Genomic DNA, 27,668 nt, shown 5'->3' with positions numbered 1-27,668 from the left:
TGTTGTGGGAGCGACCCAGTGGGAGATAATTGAATCACGGGGGTGGTTTCCCCCATACCATTCTTGTGGTAGTAAGTCTCACGAGATCTGATGGTTTTATAAAGGTTTCCCCTTTTGCTTGACCCTCATTCTCTCTTGCCTGCTGCCATGTAAGACTGGCCTTTCACCTTCTGCCATGACTGTGAGGCCTCCCGAGCCATGTGGAACTGTGGTTCCATTAAACCTCTTCTTCTTTTTAAATTACCCAGCCTTGGGTATGTCTTTATCAGCAGCAAGAGAATGGACTAACACATGGGCTATTAAGGAAATGTTCTTTTGTCTTGTGTCTCCTTAGGATGACCCTTGCTGACTTGTACACTGGAGAACTCCAGCTCATTCCTCAAGCCCCAAGTTCGAGATCTTCCTCCTCTGAGGAATTCACAGGCCTAGTCAAGCAAAAATCTCCCCTGCGCCTGCAGCAGCATCATACTTAATTTTTTCCATTGCAGCAGTGTTAAGACTGCATGGGCAGTCATTTAGATAAAGTACAGCTTTCCTGCCACACTGGAGGATCCTTTGGAAGAATAATCTAAGTGGTCCTCCCTCCAATTTCTGCATCTAACCCAGGGGCACGTAAGCAGCAGAACTTAACAGATATTTGCTGGATGAAGTGAATGAATGCGTTAGAACATAAGAGCCCAGAACAAAGTCTATTATTCCAAGAATAAAGCTCACAGCTTATGAAACATCACTGAGACACAAAACTATCAGAACATTATACCGGGTGAAAAAAGCCAGTCCCCCAAGTCCGTATATGATTTCATTTATATAACATTCTTGAAATTCAAAATTATAGAAATAGAAAACAGATTAGTGATTTCCAAGGGTTAAGGAGGACGTGGGGGCGGGGGGGGGGAAATGGATGTGGCAATAGAAGGCAACTTTTATAGGGATCTTTGTGGTGATGGAAATCTTCTGTTATGACTGTTAATGTCAATAGCATGCTTGTGATGCCATACTATGGTTTTGCAAGATGTTAACACTAGGAAAAACAGTAACGAGACATGGGATCTCTCTGTATTATTTCTTACAATTACATATTAATTGATAATTATCTCAAAATACAAAGGTAAGTTACAATTGCATATTAATTGATAATTATCTTAAAATAAAAAAGTTAAAGAAAAAAAAATTTCAACAGTGACCCTGACGAAGTCAACAAAATACATACAGGTGCTTGATGACATTATACTGGTCAGAAAAGTGGATTAGTTTGAACAGTCATGAACTCTACTTGCCTGAGTGATCAAGAATTTGCGTCCCTCTCTTCTTAGGGGGCTTCCTCTCAGGTTCATACTTGGGTTTCCAAGTGCTTTCGAAGTCACCTGGACTTAGCCATGGAGACTAAGACTTACTCTGTCCATAGGATCCCTGGAGAATGCATGGCATAGCTTTTTTTTTTTTTTTTTTTTTTTTTTAAGATGGGTCTTGCTCTATTGCTCAGGCTAGAGTGCAGTGGCACGATCTCAGCTCACTGCAACCTCTGCCTCCCAGTTTCAAGTGATTTTCCTGCCTCAGCCTCTTGAGTAGCTAGGATTACAGGCACCTGCCACCACACCTGGCTAATTTTTTGTGTTTTTAGTAGAGATGGGGTTTCACCATGTTGGCCAGGCTGACCTTGAATTCCTGACCTCAGGTGATCCACCCACCTTGGCCTCTCGAGAGTAGCTGGGACTACAAGTGCATACCATCACGCCCAACCAATTTCTTGCATTTTGTAAAGACGAGGTCTCACTATGCTGCCCAGGCTGGTCTCAAACTCCTAAGCTCAAGCCACCTTCCTGCTTTGGCTTCCCAAAGTGTTGGGATTACAGGTGTGAGCCTCCGCACCTGGCTGAGCTACCACATCAACACGGCACAGCTTCTTACGGGAGTTAATACAACTAGATGTCTTAGATGTGCCCAGAATGTGTGTAAATGACCCCTGGGTCTACACTGAACATACTGGGTACACGGATGACACAACCTTGCTGACCCTGAGTGGCCCTAATTCTGTGAGATTGTAGCATACAACCCAACGTGTTTATCTGCAGTCAGATTGGATGGCTGACAACACAACACCTAGGGAATGTCCATGGTCTTGAAACCCATCATTTGCTTAAGTAATGTTCTTTCTTTTTTTTTTTTTGAGACGGGTCTCGCTCTTGTTGCCCAGGCTGGAGTGCAATGGTGTGATCTCAGCTCACCACGACCTCTGCCTCCTGGTTTCAAGCAATTCTCCTGCCTCAGCCCCCCGAGTAGCTGAGATTACAGGCATCTGCCACCATGCCTGGCTAATTTTTTGTATTTTTAGTAGAGATGGGGTTTCACCCTGTTGGCCAGGCTGGCCTTGAACTCCTGACCTCATGTGATACACCCGCCTCGGCCTCCCAAAGTGCTGGGATTACAGGCATGGGCCACCACGCCCAGCTGAGTAATGTTCTCACCTGGGCAGAAGCTTTGAAAATGTTGGTCTTTCCATCCTGACTCCTTGAAAGGGAGGCACTGCATGACACATGTGGTAGTGACAGGGTGCCTGGCTCAGGGGGATGTGCATTCTTGCTCACGTCCGGGGTTTCTGACTGGGATCCTGGAATGACCTCTGACTCACCTGAATCAGATGAGCCGCACTTTCTGGGCTGCCATATCGAAGATCATGTCCATTGATGGCTAACACGCGGTCGTTCTCCTCAAGCTGACCATGTCGATCTGCCACACCGCCATCCAGCACATTGAAGATGAAAACCCCAGGCTCATCCACCTTGCGCACCAGTTTTATTCCAAGCTGCTCCTGGGGGCTACTTTTGTTGAGAATCACATGAAAGCTGTCATCCCGGGGTCCATAGGCATCCGGGGCCTGTCCATTGTTCCTGCTGTGGAACTTCTGTTCACGCATCACAGTCAGCCACAGCACCTGGCAGGGCTGCCGCAGGAGACGCACAGCATAGTTGTGAGGGACATTGCTGATGTCCATCCCGTTGACCTGGGGGCAGGTGGAACAATCGTGCGGTCAGCTCCACCTGCCACAACCCTTCCTGAAAGATCCAGGCCCACAGAAAAGCCAGGATCCTGTCTTTAAAGACTGCTCTGCTCTCCCGCCTCATCCTGTGTCCAATAACCACACCTTCCAACAGCGTTTCTAACCCTGTTCTCGCCAAGCATGGCCTGCAGCACCTCTCCAGGCCTCTGTGAGTAGACACCGTCTTTCTCCACCTTGTTCTTACCCAAGCCCACATATTTATTCCCAGAATCCTGGCCTTCATTCCTGTTGTCATTATTTTTTAGCTGGCAGGAAGAGAGGGAAGGAAGATAAGGTAGGAAAAGGCAAAAGAAAAGCATTTTTCCCATTTGCCTCAGTCAAATGATTGCATTAAACAGCTCTTCAAGCCAAGTTGACATTTTCTTCCCAAAAATCTCCAATTGAATTTTTCTCCCTGGGTCAACTCATACCAGAACTTCCAGTCCTCACCACTGTGTGTGTATGTAGATGTGATAGTGTGTGAGTGAGGGTCTGAGTGTGTGAGCACGATGGAGTGTATGTGTGTGTGATACTGTGTGTGTGCGGATGGGAATGTGTCAGGTCTCAGGGTGGTCCCCTGCAAGGTTTTTTTGCCCGTGTTCTCAGCAAAAGGAAGAAATCCTTGCACAGTTTCAAACAAACTGATATGAAAGGAAGTTTCCAGGCTCTTTTATTGAAAGGCTAGATCTCTTTATAAAGCTACTTAAACAAGCTTAAGCTCGGCCCTCTCATTTGTGCCTCACTAATGATGTGTAGGGCTGATACTGCATGGGGCTTTCTGGTTTTAATTTCTCTGGCTACACAGGCCCAGCCTGGAGGCTGTAGCCCCCTATGTTGGAAGAAAACAATTTCGCAGCAATTGCTGCACTCTGTGTTTGAGGAAAGAGGCCCCATGGAGGAGAAATAACTTTCTTGAATTTCTGTAGTTTGATAAGATTTCTTGTATTTGCAGCCAATTGTTAGAGAAGGCTTGGAATGGGCTTTACAAAGGCCTTTCTTGAGGATATAATCACCTGTTCTCTGGTGCAGCTCCAGAGCCTCCCTCATGCAAAGGCAAAGCTCACCACCTTTGTCCAAGCACAGGTGAGGAGAGCACCTGAGGTGGCAGGGCCGGGTTCCCCCATCACCTCTGGGCCCAGAGAAGGTCAGGGGAGTCAGGGTTGCCTGCTAAATAGTCCTGGCAGCCCTTTTGTTTGTAAGCTCCAGTTGAAGGCCACAAGAATCAAAATGTTTTGTTATGCAACCCTCCCAGGCAGCATAGTTTCCACTAGAACTGGGAGGCAGCAGTGCACAGTGTAGCTGATTGTACTGCGGCCTGCCCCGAGGGCCCTGTCTTATGCTCCACCTCGGAGGCCAGCAGGAATTTCAGCATTTCTGTGAAAACTGCTTTAGGTTATTTCTCCTCTTATTCCAATCAGTTTGCCAAAGAAACAGCTCATAATGTGACAGGAGCCGGTCCCTCAGCAACCTAGAAGGGATGGGATAGAACTGCTATCTGAGTGTCAGATAGAAAATATATGAACAGGGAGGGGTTTCTTGTCACTTTTGGCAAACATTGGACTTCTGTCTGGTAAACAGATCTTTTTATCCTTTCTGTTCTGAAAATTCCTCCTTCCCCTTAACCAGGCCTCTGAGGACAGTAACACCCAAAGCATTCTATTCCAACACCTGTCTCCCCTGGTATGTCTCTGGGTTGGTGGAATTAGCACAGAGATTACTTTTATTTTCAGGGAGGGCCGTAAGACTATAGGAAATTGACTTTCAAAAAGTAGATGATTGTGATTAAATAAAATACAAAATGTTCTATTAATCTACTCTAAAAACAATTTAAGAAAATATATGTCCCAGTTTTATTTTATATTAATGCTCTTTAAAAAAAGAGATAAAAGAAGAAAGAGGAGGTGGAGAAAGGGAATGAAGAGGAAGATGGAAAAAGCTAGAAGGGAGAAGGCAGAAGAGTGGACAGACAAAATGATATAGAGACAGATAAATATTTATATACAGAGAGAAAGGGGGGAGAGAGTAAAAGAGCAAGACAGAGAGAAACAAAGATCTCAATTAAATGACAAATCTCAGAGTCATAAAATGATAGAAAGTCACTATCCACATTTATTTTACCATTTCCCTCATTCATCCATCCATCTATCCAATTGTTGGCTCAGAAGCTTTTTTTTATATCAAGCCCCTTGCTGCAGCCCCACAGCCACAGTCTCTACCTTTAGAATGATGTCTCCTGGCAGTAGCCGGCCGTCTCTGGCGATCACCCCATCACGATAAATGTGTTGGATAATGATATGGACCAGTGGGGTTTCGCTACCTCCCACCAGCCTAATAGAGAGGCTTTCACTGGGATCTACTCGATTGATCTTGATGCTGGTAATTTCACCATCTGGAATCAGGTGGTACAACCTTGGAAAGACTGAAATGGACAAAGAGTGTTTATTTAAGACACCCACCCAATGGACCTTTCCAACTACTCTTCTTGCCAAACTTCGGTGTCAGCCAAACTAAACTATTCATTTTTCCTCATACATGTTTTCCATTTTCCTACCTCTGTGTCAATGTAAGTTTCTCTGCTTGGAATGTTTTTCATCCTGAGCTTAAACCCAATTTTTCCTTCAAGGCCCTTCCAATTAAACTCTACCCTGATTCCTCCTTCCCTTGCTCTAAACAGCCCACTTCCTATAAAACTTTCTAGCTATTTCTCATGGCACTCAACCCATTATTGTTATTTTTACCTTTTTGTTTTTGTTTCTGTTTTTTGAGACAGGGTCTTACTCTGTTGCCCAGGCTAGAATGTAGTGTCTCACTACAACCTCCGCCTCCTGAGCTCAAGTGATCTTTCCACCTCAGCCTCCCAAGTAGCTAAGACTACAGGCACATGCCACCATTCCTGGCAAATTTTTATATTTTTTGTGGAGACGGAGTTTTGTCATGTTGTCCAGGCCGGTCTTGAAATCCTGAGCCCAGGTGATCCGCCCACTTCGGCCTCCCGAAATGCTGGGATTACAGGTGTGAGTCACCTCGCCCAGCTTATACTCATTTCTTACATACCTCATATCATGCCCATAAAACCTGAGGGCATAACCTCTGGCTGTTCCATGGTTCTCTACACATATCTCTGCATGCAGAGGCCTTCAGCTGAAGTTTACTGAGTTAATAGAAGTGAATGAATCAATTTTAATGGAATGAATTGCAGTTTTATCGCTTGCTTATTGAGAGGTAAAAAACAGAACCAATTTGCCATTTTTCCCTCTCAGATAATTTTGAAAATTTCTTCCTTAAAGACTCTGCTTTTCAGGCTTGGGGGAACATCAGTTCTTTCTACCAGACATTGTTGTTAACAAATGGAAGAGGCCTGATTCATGATCAAGAAGAGGCCAAGGCCTAGTTGGTGGCCTTGAGCAGTTCATCCCTGGTTTGCCTGAAATCACTGAGTTCAGAGCAAGGAGATTCAACGATCATCTAGGCTGGTGTTTTCAAACTGTATTTTTAAACTGATGAATCTGCTTTCCCCAAGAAATCTCTCCTAGCTCTCTTCTCATCTTTCATCCCATTGTGACCACACAGAAAACAGCTGCTCTAATTGTCCTGCTGCTTGACAGTGATAGTCAAACCCTACAAGTGAGGAGGTTTAAGGCTGAGAGAAGGGGAGTGAAGTAACTGACTGGACATCCCAAAGTTAGGTGGTCCTGAGAGCCAGGTCAGAACCCAGAGTTCTTGTGACCGGTACTCTCTGTCAGGTATCCCTGGAGCCAGGGGTTCACAGCCAGGCCAGAGCCCACAAGGGACTTGCTCTATGGACCTATGAGCCAGCAGCACCGACTGGCATTGTTTTTTTTTTCACTTCAGTTTGAATAGAAGTGTTCAGAGGGGACACCAACAAGTGATGGGAACAAGCCACACCTAGCTCGGTGGAAAAAGCAGCTCCTCCAAGCAGCTAGAGGCTCAAGTTTGAATGTAAAGGGCTGAGATGCTTCTGTCTTCCGTAGGTGCTGACAGCTGCCTCACCTTAAGAGTCTCCTTTCGTTATGGCATCTGGAAAGATCTCACATGGCAGGCCTGCTTCTAGTTCCTTGTGAGCATTTTCAAAACCCGTGACCTTAGTCCATTTTCCCTAATGAATTAATAAGTACTCAACTCTCTAAGAACAATAAAGAATTAAAATTATTTCTAAGTATGTTAGGGCAAAGTAACTTAGTGGGCAGAGGAAACCCGAGATGTTGTAAATGTGGGTCCTTAATCTCTATACTGATTAAACTGAAGTGACTGCATAAGGCAGGGGTAGCTGGCTTCAGCAGTCAGCTCCTGGTACTAACAGTACTCGGGTGATTGAGTTCAATTAATGTTTAAACTACTTTGGTTATATTAAGTAGGCTATACCGCAGGCACTTGCTAGAACATGTCTGGTATAACAAGGGAATGGAAAAAAATTCATTCTGAGCAAAGAAAGATTCGGAAATAATCACAAAAGCCAATTTTCCCTCCCTCATTCCCCTTCCCTTGTTACCATCTTTTCCAACAGATTTACAAAAACCACACTACCAGACCTAAACCGCTAGAGAATGTTTGATTTGATAGCTTGAAAGGACATACCATTCACACTTGTAAATGATGTTAGAGCAACAACAATCAGATCCTAGTGACCTTAAAGAGATAAAGGAACTTTTAAACTGCCAAACTTGTGTTGGTCTGGAAAGTAAAAAAATTTGCTCAATATTATGTCCTTACTCAAGGACTAAAGGATATAATCTTATTAGCTGAGAGTTTGTTATAGGCTGACATTGAGTTAAGGTATTTGAATGCATTTTTTTGTTTAGTCTTCACAGTAACCCTATGAAATAGATGATAATAATTTTTTTTTTTTTTTTGGGAGACAGGATCTCACTCTGTCACCCAGGCTGGAGTACAGTGGTACAATCTTGGCTCAAAGCAGCCTTGACCTCATGGGCTCAGGCAATCCTCCCATCTCAGCCCAAGAAGCTGGGAGTACAGGTGTGTGCCACCATGTCCCACTAATTTCATTTTTTGTAGAGACAAAGTCTCACCATGTTGCCCAGGCTGGTCTCAAACTCCTGGGCTCAAGAGATCCTCTCACTTTGGCCTCCAAGTGCTAGGATTACTGGTGTAAGCCACAATGCCCAGACCCATCTCTGTCTTTTCAGATGAAGAAATGCTGAAGCTTAGAGCATTAAGCAACCCAGCCAGGGTCACACAGTTGATAAACAGTGGCGCCAGTCCCTTTACTGACATTAAAAGGATGGATAAACCATGCCAGGAAGCTAACTGTAGGTTGCTGAAGCAATGAGGCCCTCTGGCCATTTTGAAAGCATTGTTGCCTCACAAGTGCTGTGACGACATTTATACCAGGCTAGCTGAGTCTTAACACCTCACTCCATTCTGGAATTACAGCTTCCTAGTGTGTCTGAGGAAATCCAATCTCTCCCACTCCAGCCCGCCTACTCATTGAACATGACTGCTATCTCTGTCTTCTGGAAACATGGCTCCAATCCTGCAGCAACGCTACACAAGAGCTCCCAGGTGTGTTCACTACCCCCAAATCAAGTACAGACTCTTAAATAATAATCGGGACACACTATGATCTGACCTTCACCTCATCTTCTATATTGGTCTGGAAAGAAAATAATTTGTTCAATATTATGTCCTCACTCAAGGACTAAAGGATATAATAATAATTATTAACTGAGAGTTTACTATATGCTGGCATTGAGCTAAGCTATTTGAATGCATCTTCCAACACACAGTCAGCATCCCAACATCCATCCAAGTCACATGGATTACACTGTCCCCTATGGCTGCTATGGTCATTAATTTATACTTCATTCTTCATAGTACAGGCATACCTCTGAGATATTGTGGGTTTGGTTCCAGACTGCTATAAGAAAGTGAGTCTTTTGGTTTCTTTGTGGTTATAAGAGTTATGTTTACACTGTACTCTAGTCTATCAAGTGTACAATAGCATGTTTTTAAAAATGTACATATCTCAATTTAAAAATACTTTATTGCTAAAACATGCTGTTTAACGATCATCTGAGCCTTCACCTAGTTGTAATCTTTTTGCTGGTAGAGAGCCTTGCCTTGATGTTGATGGCTGCTGACTGATCACAGTGGTGGTTGCTGAAGGTTGGGAGTGGCTTGGCAATTTCTTAAAATAAGACAACAATGAAGTTTGCCACATCAACTGACTCTCGTGAAAGATTTTTATGCAGATTCTCTGTAGAATGCAATGCTGTTTGATAGCATTTAAACTTCAGTAGAACTTCTTTCAAAATTAGAGTCAATCCTCTACTAACCTTGCTGTTTTATCAACTATGTTTATGTAATATTCTCAATCCTTTGTTGTCATTTCAACAATGTTCACAGCATCTTCAGCAGAAGTAGTTTCCATCTCAAGAAACCACTTTATTTGCTCATCCGTAAGAAGCGCCTCTACACTCATTCAAGTTTTATTATGAGATTGCAACAATTTGGTCATATCTTTTTTTTTTTTTTTTTTTTGAGACGGAATCTTGCTCCGTCGCCCAGGCTGGAGTGCAGTGGTGCGATCTTGGCTCACTGCAAGCCCCGCCTCCCAGGTTCACATCATTCTCCTGCCTCAGCCTCCCGGAATTTGGTCATATCTTTAAGCTCCACTTCTAATTCTAGTTCTCTTGCTATTTCCACCACATCTGTAGTTACTTTTCTCCACTGAAGTCTTGAACCCCTCAAAGTCATCCTTGAGAATTAGAATCAACTTCCTCCAAACTCCTGTTAATGTTGATATTTTGACCTCCTCCCATGAATCACTAATGTTCTTAATGGCATGTAGAAGGGTGAATCCTTTCCAGAAGGTTTTCAATTTTCCTTGCCCAGATCCATCAGAGGAATCACTATGTATGGCAGCTATAGCCTTTCGAAATTTATTTCTTAAATAATGAGACTTAAAAGTAGAAATTACTCTTTGATCCACGGGCTGCAGAATGGATATTGTGTTATCAGGCATGAAAACATCATTACTCTTGCGTCTCCATCGAAGTACTTGGGTAACTAGGATGCATTATCAATGAGTAGTAATATTTTGAAAGGAACCTTTCTTTCTGAGTAATAGGCCTCAACAGTGGGCTTAAAATATTGAGTAAACTATGCTGTAAAAAGATGTGCTGCCATCCAGGCTTTGTTGTTCCATGGAGAAAGCACAGGCAGAGTAGATTTAGCATAATTCTTAAGGGTCCTAGGATTTTTGAAATGATAAATGAGCACTGGACCCCACCTTAAAATCACCAGTTGTATTAGCCCCGAACAAGAGAGCCAGCCTGTCCTTTGAAGCTTTGAAGCCAGGCATTGACTTCTCTCTAGTTAAGAAAGTCCTAGATGGCATCTTCTCCCAGTGTATAAGGCTGTATCATCTACATTGAAAATCTGTTGGCTGAGCGCGGTGGCTCACACCTGTAATCCTAGCACTTTGGGAGGCCGAGGCAGGCGGATGACCTGTGGTCAGGAGTTCAAGATCAGCCTGGCCAACATGGCGAAACCCTGTCTCTACTAAAAATACAAAAAATTAGCCGGGCATGGTGATGCACGCCTGTAATCCCAGCTACTTGGGAGGCTGAAACAAGAGAATCACTTGAACCCAGGAGGCAGAGGTTGCAGTGAGCTGAGACCTGGGCTACAGAGCGAGCAAGACTCCGTCTCAAAAAAAAAGAAAAAAAAAAAAGAAAATCTGCTTAGTGGAGCCACCTTCAATGATTTTAGCAAGATCTTCTGGAAAACCTGCTGCAGCTTCTACAATCAGCATTTGCTGCTTCGTTACAATCAGCATCTGCTGCTTCGCTACAATCTGCATTTGCTGCTTTGCCTTGCACTTTTATGTTATGGAGATGGCTTCTTTCCTTAAACCTCATGAACCAATCTCTGCTAGCTTCCAGCTTTTCTCCTTTAGCTTCTTCACCTCTCTCAGCCTTCACAGAATCAAAGAGAGTTAGGACCTTCCTCTGGATTAGGCTTTGGTTTAAGGGAATGTTGTGGCTGTTTTGTTCTTCTATCCAGGTTACTCAAACTTTCTCCATATCAGCAATAAGGCTGTTTCGCTTTGTAAATCATGTGTTCACTGGAAGTAGCACTTTTAATTCCCTTCAAGAACTTTTCCTTTGCATTAATAACTTGGCTGTTTGGCACGAGAGGCCTAGCTTTCAGCCTACCTTAGCTTTCAATATGCCTTCCTTACTAAGGTTCATTTCTAGTTTTTGATTTAAAGTGAGAGACATGTGGCTCTTCCTTTCACTTGAATACTCAAAGGCTATTGTAGGGTTACTAACTGGCTTAATTTCAATACTGTTATGTATCAGGGAATACGGAGGCCCAAGAAGAGAGACATGGGGAAACAGCCAGTGAAGCAGTCAGAACACACAATTATTAAATTTACTGACCTATAAGGGCATGGCTCGTGGCACGCTAAAACAATTACAATAGTAACGCCAAAGATCACTGATCACATGTCACCATAACAGATATAATAATGAAAAAGTTTGAGATGCTGCAAGAATTACCAAAATGTGACACAGAGACATGAAGTGAGCACACGCTTTTGGAAAAATGGAGCAAACAGACTTGTTAGCTACAGGGTGACCACAAGCTTTCAATTTGTAAAAATAAAAACGAGGTATGCTTTTATTTTATTTTATTTTAGTCTTGAATAAATCCCTTGATGCCAAGAACTACATTTTATATTCTTTATATAAAATGACAGCACCTAGGCCGGTGCCTTACATATAATAATCTGTTTTATAAATGTTTTTGTAATAAATATGCAAATAAATCTTTTTCAAGATAACTTTTTTTTTTTTTGAGATGGAGTCACCCAGGCTGGAGTGCAGTGACACAATCTCAGCTCACTGCAGCCTCTGCCTCCCAGGTTCAAGCAATTCTCCCGCCTCAGCCTCCCAAGTAGCTGGGATTACAGGTGCCCGCCACCATGCCCTGGCTAATTTTTGTATTTTTAGTAGAGATGGGGTTTCACTGTGTTGGCCAGGCTGGTCTCAAACTCCCACCCTCAGGCGATATGGCTGCCTCAGCCTCCCAAAGTGCTGGGATTACAGGAGTAAGCCACCACGTCTGGCCCAAGTAGTAGAGAACTTTACATGGAGTGGAATTGAAGAGTCTTTAATAAGAGGAAGAGACTGGTGGAAAGGAAGTTCTAATCTCTTCATTTAGCCATTGCACAGACATTTAGTGGACACTTATGTGCCAGACACTGTGCTAGGCCTTAAGAACAAAGATTCAGAAAAATAATCCCTGCACTTTGAGGTACAGTTACATGAAATATGATCATCGATGACACAGGTGCTTCAAAAACACCTAAAAAGGGGGCTGAGGGAGTGAGGTTTCCAGGAGGAGGCAAAGTCTTACACTAAACCTGGAAGAAGGAACGTGAATGCCAGCTGAAAGGAGAGTGGGAGTGCAGGCTGGATAATGGAAGGGAGGTGAAAGAAAGATATACAGCATTTACAGGACTGTAATAAGCTGAGAGCTGTTAGAGCATGCAGCGTGTACATGCAGGGTGAGAGGCAATCATGAATAAGTATACAAGAAAAGGTCTGATAAGGCTGCTCATGAATTTTGAGGGCATAATACATACAGTGGTTTGGGTTCTGCCTCCCAACTCCCAAGAGTAGAGGGCAGTATAACCCAGGAGCTAAGAGAGTAGGCTCTGGAACCAGAGGACCTGATTTAAAATCTTGGTTCTGCCATTTTTTAGCTGGGTGACTGGGCTAGTTACCTAATCCCTCTGGGTCTCCGTTTTCTCATCTGTAAAATGGGAATGATAGTCCTATCCCCTTAACATTATTGTCACATCTAAATGACTTAAAACACTATGTGCATGCAGAAAGAGCTCAATTTTTTAAAAAAGCTGTTACTACTACTCTAAAGTTCTAACATAAAATGCAAAGACAGTAGGACAGTATTTCCTCAGCTCCACTTATATTGGGGAAAACATATGGGATCTAAGACTCAATAGCTTCCTTTGCATGAATTCTACAGCCATGTTACCTGGATTCAAAGTTTAGCAAGGTAATTTGAGCAACCTAAGTAACCTCTTTGTGCCACAGTTTCCTCATCTGTAAAACAGGAATAGTAGTGGCACCGGGTGCCGTGGCTCATGCCTGTAATCCCAGCACTTTGAGAGGCCGAGGTGGGTGGATCACCTGAGTTCAGGAGTTCGAGACTAGCATGACCAACATGGAGAAACCCCGTCTCTACTAAAAAATACAAAAAATAGCTGGTTGTGGTTGTGGGTGCCTGTAATCCCACCTACTTGGGAGGCTGAGACAGAAGAATCGCTTGAACCCAGGAGGCAGAGGTTGCAGTGAGCCGAGATCACGCCGCCGTTGCACTCCAGCCTGGGCGACGAGCAAAACTCTGTCTAAAAAAAAAAAGGAATAATAGTAGCTACCTCATAGGGTTGTTGTGAGGCTTAAATGAGGAAATGCATGTAAAACACTCAGCACCACACCTCAAATGTAGTTGAAAGAGTAAGGAGAGCGAATATATATATTGCATTTATTATATGTGCCAGTCATTGTTTTAAATGTTTTTCACTCATTAATTATAATTATTCTTCTTCATATGCATAATGGTACTAGCACCTGAAGGTGAGGGTTTCAACACTTTTTTCTTCAATCTATGTAAAAAGATGATAATACTTTCTGCCTTTAGCTACATACGTGAGAAGTAGGCTAGTCAAAGTAAAAAATATTGTATACCCTTGGGAAGAGAGGGGTCACAGAAGGTGGAAGGTGATCAGATTGCATCATCCCTGAAGTCCCCCTGGAAGCCCAGCCCATGTCCATCCAGCCTTATGGGGAGTTCATTTACCTTCAGGGGCAGTGGTGTTTTCAGAATTTTCCCTGCCCTGGTCAGCATGGTTGGCAACTGCACTCCCGCTCTTTGTCCTTCGAAGAACACTCAAAGCTCGATTTATTTTTTTAAATGATCTGCTTCTAATAGTGGATCTCTCAAAGGGCCGTGCTGAGGAATAGCGACAGGAGGAACGGTAGTTATGATTTAATAGAAATAATCATTTATGTACATATCTGATAAGATATATACAATAAGACATTAACAGTGACTACCTCTGGGTGGTAGGATTGTAGAATTTGCTTACCTGTATTTTTTAAGTTTTCTACAGTGAAATATGTACGACGTGCTTAAAATCCTGCTTTTCTTTTTTGTTTCTGGGCTGAACTGAATACAATACCACTTTTCTTGAGCAGCATGGCTGAAAAATTACTGACACTGCAGGAGTGATGAATCATTAGGTCTAGTTTCAGCCCCTTTCACCAAGTCAGATTACACACAGTTTTAATGATTGGAGGTACTTGCGGTTTCATTTCACTTTGGCGAATTGGACATTGGGTTCCTGCCAAAACTACCAGAAGGATTTCCCCTTAAAAAACATTTCTAGAACTTTCCACAGTAAGTATTCCACAGAGGGCAATCGCAAGCCAAGGAGCCCATTCCCAGACAACCACCCATTTGACTCACCCCTAGTTCGGTTGCTCCGGCCAGAGTCCACCGGGCTGATTGCTGGCTGCCCGTCCTCCACCGAGGACACGTAGGCAGGGTTGTCTAGGCCAGGCTCGTCTGTCATTAAGGAGATGGTGGCAGCTGCAGAAACCTCTGGGGAGGGAGCCGTGGCTGTGAGGCTCGCACAGCCGTCTGGACAGCCATCTTGTGAGCGCCTCTTCCTGTCTTTGGTCAGGCCGTAGTGGGAGGCACCTTTACAGCTGTAACAGAACCAGCGGGGAGGTGAAGAAGAGCTTTGGCTCTGCTGCCATTCCTCAGTCAGACCTCTTCAAATACAATTGAAGAATGTATAATAGGCTTGTTGAACTTGGAATGTGATTTGCCTGCCGCTATATCCTCTCTTCCCTTTTCACACGTCGGTACTCAATATACATTTGCCAACCAAGTGAATTAATAATTTGAGATTTCTTAAAGACGCCCACTGCATTCTCTTAAAGCAATCTCTACATTGGCTGCTGGAATGCAAATTTATTCAGGTCGCCATGGTGTCTACATGACTAGGGTTTGAGGCTGGCAATGTTCAACTATTTGGTAATTCCTGCTTGCTGGTGTTTATTTTGACCATGAAAGCCCTTAGTCACACTCTCACTCTTCTTTTGGATTTTGTTCCCACAGCACTGAACGTAAATATAAAGCTCCTCCCAGATTCCATATTTAACTGTTCATGCAAACAGAATCACCCTCACCACAAAGCCACAGGAGTGAGTCCAGCATTGCTATCCTCTAGTGGCAGCTTGGTGGCCTCCATTCTCTTTCTCTGGGCTGGTCTGGGAGGGCCTCCCTGGTGTTGGGGGCTCCCATGATCTGAGAAGTGTCATTCATTGCCATGTTGTCTACCATTAAGAGAGTAAAACAGCTTTTGTGGTTTTTAGCAAAAACATATTTGTCTCTACCCATTCACTATCCATGCTATTAAAAAAAATCCAAAAAACTCCACAAAAACCAAACTTTGTGAGAAAGGCAAGTTATTGATGCAATAGAAAGAAGTTGAAAAAGAACATTCTTGAGGCTCAGAAGACCAAGGTTGGAGCTGATCTAGGTCCATATTTTGCCATGAACATGAACACTGCCACTCGGCAAGTCATTGCAGCGCACAGGCTAGGTTTTGGTCAGGAAATGGTGATTTAACTATCTCACTGCACTGTGGGGAGGGTAGCTACAGGTAACCACTCCAGTTTCCACAGTTGTGAAGGCAGAAATCATATCACGAGCCCCTTTAAGAAGTGTCCATTTGCATATAATGGATGTGTTAATTATAAATTCTTATCAATTCATTACTCAAAACCCTATATGATTGAGCTATTTTAAATAGCCCTTTGAGATCCTACTTCAGGGATGCTTCATGTTTTTGAAAGTAGATGAAATCAAAGGTCAGTCTACCGTGATATGCACACATGATTTTTACTGCCCATAGAATCATAGAAATGGCAAGATGGAAGGTCCTATTGTCTAGATCTAAATCCTTGCTCTGAAATTTACATAGCTGGGTGATCTAGGGAAATTTTATTTACCTGGCTAAACTTCCAAATTTGCATATACTTTCTGGATTGCTGTGAGGTTTGATCGACATTAAGTCTTATCAGGGTTTTAGTACTTTTTGCCAAAAGTGCTAGAATGCAAATTCATTAAAGTCGTCATGGTATCTACATGACTACAAGCAGTTCTCATGAGATTGTAGCTATTTCCATATTTTGTCCATCCTAAGATGCTCTTTTCATGCTTTAACATGTCTAAAATCAGGATGCATGTGTGATTGATGGGGTTGTGAAGTTTCTGTTGCCAGGTGGCAGTCATGATGCAGACACCACCATCCCAGCACTGCAAACCCAGTCGCGCGAGTACCCCTTATCACTTCCATCGAGTTGCCTACATACTTGGTATTACACCATTGAGTTTAATTGCCATTTGAATGTAATGATTCAGTACTAAAATGAAAAGTTATAGAAAGCCTCAAAAACAGAACAATTGGATATTGATGAAGTACATATTCATTGTTAGAAGCAGAATCACAATTCCGTGTTTTCTTGCAAAGGGACAAGCAAATGTTTTATCTGCTTAGAAAGATGCACCCAAGGGAATTAAAAGTGGTGTTACATTTTGTTATTGAGAACATTCAAAAAGGATTGCCTATTTCATGCCAAGCAACACAACCAAGGGCAGGAGAAGCTGCCAAATTCATCTGAATGGATTTCAAAGCCACAAGAGTCTAGTTCACCAATCTATGCATCATGGGGATATCTTTGGTGTTTGGGGATTATTTAACTGATGGCACATTTTAAAATGTCATCTTCTTCGCTGTTATATGAACATGATATCTCTCATAGTCAGTGTCATCTTAGATTAGATGAAATGTGGTTTTAATATTAGTAGAAAAGGAGTTTGGTTATACAACCTTGTCCTCATCTTCTAGATGAGAAAACAGGCCTCCAACTTACACTGCTAGTGCTTGTCCTCAGCTGGAAGAGTTCAAATTCCTGGCTTGAATTCGTAAGGTTTTACTGTACCGATTAGCTGCGTTGGCTTGGAATCATTCTGTTTAAAAATAGTGAAGAGGTTGATCTGGGAAACTCAAAAATTGGTGAGACACTGTGTGATGGAAAAAATAAAAGCCAACTTGCATTTGAGTGGCTCCAAAGTAACAAATACTTGAATGAAACACTTCCAGGCAGGCTGGTAGTATCTGATTAGCAGTGCATGGAAAGGAAGTTCCTAGCTGGTCTGGAAATGGTCTTTTCTGAGGAGGCAGCAATGCTCTTGACCATGTGCCCTGCCAGAATAGTAACATTATTTTCCAGCTAGACAAATGGCTGGCAAAGGCACAAGCCATGGCTTTGTTGGGAGGACACAGCATGTCCTAGTAAAATAAAGTGGCACCTTTCTCTGCTGCCCCATCAATGGGGGTTACAGTATTTTAAAAATATCTGAATCCCAAGATTATGCCATTAAGAAACCATTGCACTTTCAAATTCTTGGGGTTCTAAAGATAAGTTTTTGAGTCCAGGAAAGGAAAACCTCATAAGGTAGGTAAGTAGCCTTTCCTTTGGTCTCATATCACAGCTGTTCTTACAACAGCTGCGGAGGGTGCAGATTCTTGATTTAAGTATTCAGACTCATGTGCTTTGTGTAATAAAGGTTCTGCTAATGCAACTTATACTGTGTAATGTTAGCTTTCTCCAGTCTCTTGGCTTAGCTTGAGCCAGAGACAGAGTGATCTATGAAGGTAGCGGCTTGTACTTACTAATTATCTCTTTTGTGGTGACTAATACTGGGGCAGCTTGATTTACAAGCATTAAAGATGGAAGAAGCGGGGAAGAGCTGATTAGCATTGGCCAGGACAAGAACATACGGTGAACCCTGGGTTGTGTTCAAAGCAAGGAGGATTTATGCTTCCTTTCAGTTACTCTGAGCACTAAGTACTCTCAGGTGGTGATGGGTGATGGCCATGAACTTGAAGGATGAATACAAGGAACACAGAAAACCCCTTTTCAACCAAACCACAAGCTTTGGAGGTGCTGTCCGTTCAAATGAGCAACTCTGAAAAATCAGTTTTCTTGGGAGATCCTGAGCTCTTTTATCAAAGTGAATGGAGGTAAATCTGTCTTAATATAAGAATGTTAATACTCAATGCCAGAAGTTTTGTCTCTTTTGGGGTTGGAGGGGGGATAAGAAAAGAAAATGAATCTCCTTCCTGCAAAACTTCTGAGTTCACTGCTAATGAGAGTTGGAGACGAGACACAGGAGGGAACTCAGATGTGATTCACAGAGGTTCTGATAGGGTATCCTCTGCAAAGGTCACCCAACAGGGCAGCGTGATCTGGGTTCCCATGAAGAGCTCCTTTCTGATGCTGAACTTACCCACTTATAATAGAATAAGAGTTGTTCACAAAGTGAACCTCAATACTCACCAACATCATCCAGCCATACGACCTCCCTTTGATCTCTCCAACTTTCTGTAAATTCTTTCTCTTGGTTCACTGTTGCATTAGCAAACATTGAGTCAACTCTCACTTTGGGTTCATTAATTGTCCAGTCTGATCTGACTTCAGACAAGAGCTTGCAAATTCATATGCTCGTCAGGTGAGAGAATGAGGGAAGGAAGGCCATTGGGGACCATGGTGAGCAGTGCTGCTCGACTTAAGGACACAGTGGCTGCTCCACCCTTCCCTGTTAAAAAGGCTGGCCCAGTGTCGCTGGAGAAATTTGGAAGCAAAAATCTAGTTTTCAATGTAAAATCTCTTGATTTTTTAGATGGTAGCAAGATTTTAAGATTCGAAAATCTTAAAAACACTGTGTGGTCCAAACAAAACACATCTGCAAGCCAGCTCTAGCTCCAGAGATGAAACATTCTAATCTCTGGTAATTAAAAAAACTGCCAACACAAGTAGATCGAACCCATTTTTCTTTCTCAGTCCTCTAGAATGCAAAACTACCCTCTCCTCTTTCTCCAGTCTTCCTCCCTACCCAGTGTTTGTGTGTATGTGTATGTGTGTGTGTGTGTGTGTGTGTGTGTGTATGTGTGTGTGCATGCAGAGGGGAGATGACCCCTAAAGAGGGCTTTCCTATAATTATTTGCCCTGGCCCCATTTCTGATCCAAGTCCAAAAATGAGACTAATTTTTCAACTGTATTTCTTTCACCCATGAGAGCACTAATGGCTGGCCCATAGCTATTATTTAATGAGAAAGGGAGACACTCAGTCCTAATTTATGTATTCTTTCTTTCAGGCAGGGAGAATCAAGATTAGGGGACTCTGTAGGGAAGTAAGTCTCCTTGCCAGCAGCTGGGTTTTAGGCATTAGCTGCTCCACTGAATGGGATGAGTGATTCTGAAACTTTGCTTGAGGTGGGGTTCCTGGGGCCAGGCTGGGAGATTGTGCTGTCAGAAAGGAGATGGTCACTGGGAGACTGAAATGGGCTCTCCCTGAGCACTCGGGTGAGTATGGGCCTCAGTAATGTGTGCTCAGCCCCCAACTCCATCTCCATGGCCAAACCCTGGAGCTGGTCCTCCTGACACCACATCTCCATGGCTTTGCAACCAACCCTGGCCTATCCCTCTGCCCCTGGTCTAGCCCTCCAGCCTCTACCCCACTGCATCTTAACCATACCAACAATTTTTTTTTTTTTAACTCAAAAACTGCCCAGGGAAATGTTCCCATTGCTTCCAGGCCTTCCCTGATCCATATTATCGATCACGGTCTCTTGCCTACAAATCTATGGCAGCGCAGAAGGCAGTCTGGCAGAAGACAGCTCATATCTATTGATCTTTTTTAATGTATTATGCTTTACGGATGTGGTCTCATTTAAGCCTCCCACTTGTCCTATTAGTTATACCACCTCACTTCACAGATGAAGATATGGACACTAGAAGGGAGAAATGCCTTGTCCAAGTTCAGAGGTGGAGCTAGACTCTGAAGCCAGGCTGTGGGTTCCATGCTTTCTCCCCTTATATGGCTTCCCTGATCCCTAGACTCATATCGAACTGCCCATTCCATGTCATCACTTAGAAGTCTAATGGGCAGCTCAAACTTAACACTTTCATCCTCCCTGCCAAACCAGCTCTTCCCACATGTTCCTGTGTTACTAAATAGCTCCTTATCTGTCATTCAGGCCAAAAATCTCAGATTCATCCTTGATTTCTTTCTTTCTCTGGATACCCCAAATACAATCCAGCATGAAATATTCAGAATCCAACTACTTTTCATCATGGCTACTGCCACCATACTGGTCCAAGCCACCTTCATCAGTGCCTGGATTATCCCAACAGTCTCCCAAGAGGAGTCTTGCTTCCATACTTGTGCTGCCTGCCCATCTATTCTCAACAGAGCAGCCACAGTGATCTTTTCATAATGGCTCTCCACTTTACTAAAGCATAAGGTCCTTACAACGATCTATAAGGCCCTATATTTTCTGTCTGTTGTGACTTCTGACTTCCTCTCCATCCCTTGCTCATACAGCCCTCCTGCTAGTCTTCAAACTTGCCCACCATGTTCCTACTTCTTGAGGGCCTCTGCACTTTGCTGCTGCCCCTGCTGCCTCAGATATGCCTTCCCCAGATTCCCATCCAGTTTGTTCCTGCATCTCCTTCAGGCCTCTGATTAAAATCCCTCTTCTCTGACCACCTGATTTAAACAGCGGCTTCTTTTCTGGCACATCCTACCCCTGCTTATTTTCTCTCTATGGAATGCAAGTTCCAAAGGGCAGGGATTAAGGTTCTGCTTTGTTAATTGTTTTATCTCCAGTGCCAAAGACAATGACTGGCATATAGAAGGTGCTCAGTGTATGACTTTTAAATGAAAGAACGACTTTTGCTAATGAAAGAGCATGGGGTTGTATTAGTCCATTTTTACACTGCCAATAAAGACATACCCAAGACTGGGTAATTTATAAAGAAAAAGAGGTTTCATGGACACACAGTCCCATCTGGCTGGGGAGGCCTCACAATCATGGCGGAAGATGAGGAGGAGCAAAGTGGCATCTCATATGGCGGCAGGCAAGAGGGCTTGTGTGGGGGAACTCCCCTTTATAAAACCATCAGATCTTGTGAGACTTATTCACTACCATGAGAACAGTATGGGGGAACTGCCCCCATGATTCATGGATCTCCACCTGGGTCCCTCCCACAACATGTGGGAATTAGGGGAGCTACAATTCAACACAAGATTTGGGTGAGGACACAGTCAAACCATATCAGGGGTGAATTATCTAAATTGGCTATCTACACTAATCAGATGACTCAGGCCATCTGTGTTTCTGCCCAGGGAAAGTACCCCCCTTGGACTATAGCATCTCAGTGTAAACACCATACCATCTCTGTACTCAGGCTTTTCAAGCTAAGGGACCTGAACCATGAACAAGGCATGGAACTATACGTTTAATGAGTTTTGGGATATTGACCTCAAGAGAACATTTAACTGACCAATTAGGCTAAACATTTTAATTTTAAAAATTATTTAATTGAGGGACAATATTTTAAAACCTAAATACCCATCCAAACAACATATTTAATGAATCTAAATCCAAATGCAGCAATATTTTCTATACCAGAAAACTATGACTCAAGGATATTTCACAGAGAGATGGGAATTAACTGGTTGGGGGAAAAAAGTCTAGTTCCACAATTACACCAGTAGAACCAAACTTTGAATATGTAGGAGCTCTCTCTACAGGACTGAGATGGCTTCCTCACATTAGTGCCAGAGAAGTGTTGGCTCATGAAGTCCCACATCACTTAAGGCCGCCAGTCAAGACACATCAGCTCTGCCTTGGCTAGCTGGTTAGCTGCGGGCAAGTTGTGGCCACAGAGCTATATAGTAAACATTTCTTGAATTGATCTGAGCAACTGTCACCCTTTTGGTATTCTGTTGATTGAAATTACAGCATTGGGAATTGTGGGATTCACTCACACCACCCTGATAATGCATAATTACTTGTGGTCGATTGTGATACCAATGCTAGTCTCTCCTTTCTCCTGGCAAGCTCATGAGTTCCCTTTCCATTTCCCTGCACTTCAATTTAAGCCCCCCCCCATTAAAAAAATGACAAGAAGACCGACTTAAGAAACTGATCTTTTTTTCATATATTTCCCTGGTAATTTTGATATGATTTTATTTGCTTTGAGTTTAAGAAGCATTATGCATGTAATAAAACTGAAGGGTAATGACCATAACCTTTCTTTGATGGGTTATGCTGCTACAGTGGGTTTTTAATCATAATATTGAAATACATTTTTCAATAAACACTCATGGGAGGGTCTTCTAAGAAAGATGGCACAGCACGGAGGAAAAAGCACATGCTTTCACTTTTAAAGAATCTGGATGTGAATCCTAGGTCTGCCTTATGGAAGGGTCTCCTAAGAAGGCAACTCTACTGGCTCTGCAACTTTGGACAAGTTCCTTAATTCCTCTGAGCCTTATTTCTCATGCATAAAATGGGCACAGTGTTTATTTACCATGAGGTTTAGAGATTCACACAAAAGGCCGAGTGTGGTGGCTCACGCTTATAATCCTAGAGCTTTGATAGGCTGGGGTGGAAAGATCACTTGAAGCCAGGAGTTAGAGACCCATAGCAGGACCCATATTCTACAAAAAAATTCAAAAAATTAGCTGGGCATGATGGTGCATGCTTGTAGTGTCAGCTACTCAGGAGGTGGAGGCAGGAGGACTGCTTGAGCCCAGAAGTTCAAGCCTGCAGTAGGCCATGACTGGCCTACTGCACTCCAGCCTGGGCAACAGAGCAACACCCTATCTATCTCTTTTAAAAAAAGAATCACGCAAAATGCCAAACAGTACCTGGAATATATAGTAACTCAGTAATCAGTAACTAGCATAATTATTGTCTAACATCAAGGCATAATGTTAGACACTGTGGATGCAAAGAAAACGACAGTGTATGCACTTGGTTCATGAAAACAGAAAAACCTCCATGCCACATTATCAGAGAGAGAGAGGGAGGTAAGAGCTAAGTGTCAGGAGAGCTCAGAGGAAGAGGCTACTAATTCTGCTTGGGGTAATTGGAGAAGGCTTCTTAGAAGAGATGAAATCTGAGCTGAGTCTAGAAAAATGAGTGACATTGGTCTAGCAGACTAAGTATGAGTGGTATATTCAAAAGCTCCAAGGATGCAGGTGCATGGCAGGTGCCAGGAATGGTAGATTCTGGGCAGGCTTTGTCCTATGTGACACCAATGGGGAAAGAACAGACCTGAAGTGAGATCCAAGAGGAGCAACATGTTGGTGGCAGTGCTGGGGATAAACCCAGGATACCTGATGGCCAGTCCATCTACCTACTTCTGGGGTTCAGTAATCCTAAACCATGCCCATGGGGGTAAGAGACAAGTGGGCATTGCCAAGTCTGATGCCAAGACAGGAGAGGGGAGGAGGTTTCAGAAGGAATGAAGTTGACAACAGAGGGCTCGCAGTCAGCTCCTTGCAGAGACTCCCTGACCATCAATCCAAAGTGAACTGCTGCCCCTGCCTGCCAGTCACACTCTTTGGAAATTATATTGCTGGTTTGTTTTCTCCCAACAGAATATAGATAGCTTCCATGGGAGTAAACATCCTGCTTTTCTTGCTTGCCACTAAATCCTCAGCACTATGCAAAGAGCACTGGCGGACAGGGTCTGGCAGGGTGGGGGTGGTTGGGTGTGCTAAAGGAGCCTGAGAGATTCTAAAAGCAGCTAATTGTTTTCTTGCTCCTTTCATTAGAGTCTGTTTATGCTTTTGATTGTGTTAGCCTAGATACGTTTTAATAGTTATGGGCCACCTTGATCTTTTTTTTTTTTGAAAGAAAGCAGATATATAGTTTAAATATATGATAACTAATTATTTCATGACTCCTTTAATGAAAAGCACTAGAAATCTTTATTGTGTGAGATAAAAATAAATGCATCAGTCAGCGCCTTCCAAAACAGTTCCACTTGCACTCCCTGAGCCCACCCTCAAATAGGTCCTATCCCTGCTAATTGAGTCCTGATCATGCTACTTGGAGGACACTCAAGTAACAATAATACAACTTCTATTCATAGAATTCCTCTAGTCCTCAGGCATCCTGGTCCTCAGCACAGACCTCCTGTAAGGAACTTTCTGAGTTCAGTTTGGGTAATTATGTTCTACGTGTCACCTCAACTCACCATACCTGCATCTTCTTAAATAATAGCTCTTTGGCCTAAAGACATTAGGTAAAGACATTCTTCCTTGTTTGGATTACTTTTTCTCCCCCTCTAAGTTAAAACCCATGTTGCCTGGCACTGAATTATATGGCTGCTCACATAGCTACCAGAAACTGCACATGGAAAAAAGTTATGAGCATTTTTGCGTAGTCAGAGGTGAACTGAATATCAGTTGAGAAGTAAAAGAGGTCATCAGCTGGGCAAGTCCACCATCTGGTATTCAGTGTAGATCCGAGTATGAACTTGAGGCTGAATGGCCCTCGCCCCAGAGGACAGGTGGATTTCTGACGTCATTTACCACCAACCACAAACGGCTTCCCCTCATTAGCCCCTTTCTTCCTACTCCAAACTGCTGGGAAAATGTCCCTAGTCCTTCCAACCACCCCTGTTTCACTTGTTAATGAACACCAGACAGGAAAAATTCAAAACAAGCTGGAAAGTGATGTGAAAATGCAGGCCACCATCATGGGCACCTGGAATCTGTCTTGGCTTGTCAGGGTGGGGCCAGGAGAGGCGCGATGTGCCTTCAAGGTAGAGTCTGCTCAGGTGACAAATGGTCCAATCCCAACCTAAGCAAGCACACTGACTTGGTTTACCAAAGATGCTGACATGTTCCTATGGCATGGATCACCTAGTGCTGAACAGGCATGAGACACACTGGCTGGTCTCTGCACAGTTCCAATTTCAGGGTGAGAGGGAGGCAGGGAAGAAGTGGACATTCTTCCACTTAATGTTAATGACTCTCCTTTAATGCCGATGTGTTTCCTATTGGTTTACAGAGTTAGTGTCTGTAAGAATCTGTGGCTGCATCTTTTTATCCTTCAAATCTCAACTCACAAATTAATAGTAACATAATTACAGCCAACACTTACAGTGCCCTCACCAGAGACCACATACTGTTTTACATGCTTCCTATTAACCCATTCAATCCTCATATCATCCCTATGAGGAGGGTCCTATTATACCCCCACTTTACTAATTAGAAATTAAGGCACAGAAAGATTAAGAACTTTCCAAAAGTCACACAGCTGGTAAGTGGAAGGGCTAGGATTTAAACTGAAGGCAGAGAGAACTTTAATTGAAGTGTGCACCTCAGGACTGTGAATAGGCCATGCACCCTGGTGGCTGATTATTTGGGGGGCAACTGCAACATGGGACGTAGGGAAAAGCATGGAAAATTAGAAGCAGGTTTTTCATATAGGTCTTTATAGACCTATAAATGCCAGCTACTGAGTAACTGCCATGAGGAATACAAATGGCACAGGCTGGCAAGTGAGTCTGTCATAACGGGGTTGGCATCTTCAGTCTGGAGTTGACAGGCAGGAGTGGTGAGCATCACACTGCCAGGCCTCTGTCCTGCTTTGTCATCAGGGCCATTTATCAGTGCTGCATGCCTCATAGGTCAGTGCATGGGGGAGGTGGTTGCGGTGGTCCCCACATGCCCTCAGGCTGGCTGTCTCACTGCCCCTCTTCCTCTCCAAAAATAATTAGCTCCAAACACAGGCAGCAAGCATCATAGAAGCAGAGGCCTAAAAGGATCTTGTCTAAGTGTGCGGGCACCTCCAGGTGATTTATTTCATCCTTGTCTAGAGAAAGCACCTTAGTCCAGGCACTCATATATTCATATCCATGGTCTAAACACATAGCATTTGAGGTGGGAAACAGGAGGCCAACTTACCCATCTCCCACTGGGTGGGGAGGTACCCTTTCTCTCCTGTTAATAACAGCAGTCATAACAGTAACCACCTGAGCTATCATTTGTTCAGTTTTGTTCAGTGTTTTTTTTTTTTTTTTTTTTAATCACAAGGCATGGTACCAGGACTTATTTCATGAAAACTTCCCCCCACTGGTTGTATTAGGCCCATCTTATAGATGGGGAAAATGAGGCTCAAAGAGGTTAAGTAATTTATCCAAGCTGACAAAACATTAAAGCAAAAGAGCTGAAAGAGTAGCTCTCTCTGGGATCTTGTTGATTTAAGCCCTGTGTCTGTCAAGGTATCTGACACACTCTGACACACACACACACTCGCGCACATGCACACACACACACACACACACACACACTCCTTAACAGGCGTCAGGCTGTTCTGAGCACTCTACCCTTTATTCATTTAATCTTCACAACAACCTCTTGAGGTGGGCAGGATTATTATCCCCAGTTTCCAAATGCGGGAACTTAATACAAAGATTCACTTGCCCAGGTTTGTACAGTTTGCATCTAGGGTCACCAACCATCTCAGATTGCCCAGGACTGACTGGATTCTTGAGACGTGGGATTTTCGGTTTAAAAACTGGTCAGCCCAAGGCAAACCCGTGTGTTGGTACTCACCCTATAAGTGACAGAGACAGAATTTAAGTCAAGAGTTGTGAATGCTCATAACCATGACATACACTGCATCTTTTTCCTTTGTGGATGTTCTGTCCCCACGTTTAGTAGAAACAGAAGCTAGTTTTGGAGGAGCTTTGTGGTTTCAGGTACCTCCCAGTGTGTGCTCATCTGGTACTAAGATGGGTGTCCAGAATGTCACCCCCAAACTGCTGCTGAAGGCACAGCCTCTCACAGCAACCCCTGCGGGTCCAAACCTTATGCAGTTGCAGGGCTTCCCAGGGACTGAAAGAACTGATTCCATTGTTTAGTTTAAGAAGAGCTGAGCTGATAGCCTGGAGTGCCTGATAAATACCAGTGCTGCTTTCTGGGGTGACAACTCAGAATTCCAAAGCCACAACCAGATGTGGAGTTGACAGTAGTTAATGAGGGATGGTCGAGGGCTTGGGCACAGTCCACATGCCAGGTCAATTCTTCAGAGACGCCAGAATCGTTTATTCATTCTGTGAGTCTCTGGCATCTTTGGGGTCACTGAGTTCGTTTCCTCCATACTTTGGGGAGGGGGAGCAGGCAATTTCCATGCGACAGATGATTTGAGTTTTCTGTTATCTGTCCATGCATTCAAGTGTGTATGTGATGTGATGGGGTGGGGGTCAGGTTCTTTTTGGTTAGCTTTTGGTCCCTGCAATTCTTGGTTCAAAATTATTGTATTTACTTTTGGCTGGGCATGGAGGCTCATGCCTGTAATCCCAACACTTTGGGAGGCTAAGGTGGGTGGATCACTTGAAGTCAGGAGTGGGAGACCAGCCTGGCCAACATGATGAAACCCCATCCTACTAAAAATACAAAAATTAGTTGGGTGTGGTGGTGAGTGCCTGTAATCCCAGCTACTTGGGAGGCTGAGGCAGGAGAATCACTTGAACCCGGGAGGTGGAGGCTGCAGTGAGCCAAGATCGTACCACTGCACTCCAGCCTGGGCAATGGTTCGAGACTGTCTCAAAAACAAAACAAAAAACCCTCAAATTATTCCATTTACTTTTAAAACACTTGGAGACAACCA

The 27,668-nt window shown here is 43.5% G+C and overlaps 1 protein-coding gene and 1 long non-coding RNA gene across 8 annotated transcripts in view; one reads left to right on the top strand and one right to left on the bottom strand.

Annotated features, from left to right (window-relative positions):
* The window catches only part of LNX1 (ligand of numb-protein X 1), a 201,054-nt gene that overhangs the window by 47,307 nt on the left and 126,079 nt on the right, over nt 1-27,668 (bottom strand). For 3 of the 5 annotated variants that reach the window (XM_004038680.5, XM_055385815.2, XM_004038679.5), the window contains 4 exons: nt 14,579-14,820; nt 13,910-14,062; nt 5,254-5,456; nt 2,630-3,001 (listed from right to left, as the gene is read on the bottom strand). In XM_004038680.5, coding sequence (XP_004038728.2) covers nt 2,630-3,001; nt 5,254-5,456; nt 13,910-14,062; nt 14,579-14,820 — 970 coding nt within the window. Of the gene's footprint in view, nt 1-2,629; nt 3,002-5,253; nt 5,457-13,349; nt 13,458-13,909; nt 14,063-14,578; nt 14,821-27,668 lie in introns of all 5 variants that reach the window. The other 2 variants (XM_055385813.2, XM_055385816.2) reach the window with 1 other exon arrangement.
* LOC109026628 (uncharacterized) overlaps nt 2,968-27,668 on the top strand; it is a 49,234-nt gene continuing 24,533 nt past the window's right edge. The window contains exons 1-3 of one of the 3 annotated variants that reach the window (XR_010133387.1): nt 2,968-3,206; nt 7,030-7,115; nt 8,450-8,578. This is a non-coding gene — a long non-coding RNA (uncharacterized lncRNA). Of the gene's footprint in view, nt 3,207-6,685; nt 6,741-7,029; nt 7,116-8,449; nt 8,579-27,668 lie in introns of those variants that run through there. The other 2 variants (XR_008679449.2, XR_010133386.1) reach the window with 2 other exon arrangements.

The sequence above is a fragment of the Gorilla gorilla genome, chromosome 3 (assembly GCF_029281585.2).
Source record: "Gorilla gorilla gorilla isolate KB3781 chromosome 3, NHGRI_mGorGor1-v2.1_pri, whole genome shotgun sequence".
Classification (NCBI taxonomy): Eukaryota; Metazoa; Chordata; class Mammalia; order Primates; family Hominidae; genus Gorilla; species Gorilla gorilla.
This window is presented reverse-complemented; position numbering and strand designations above follow the sequence as displayed.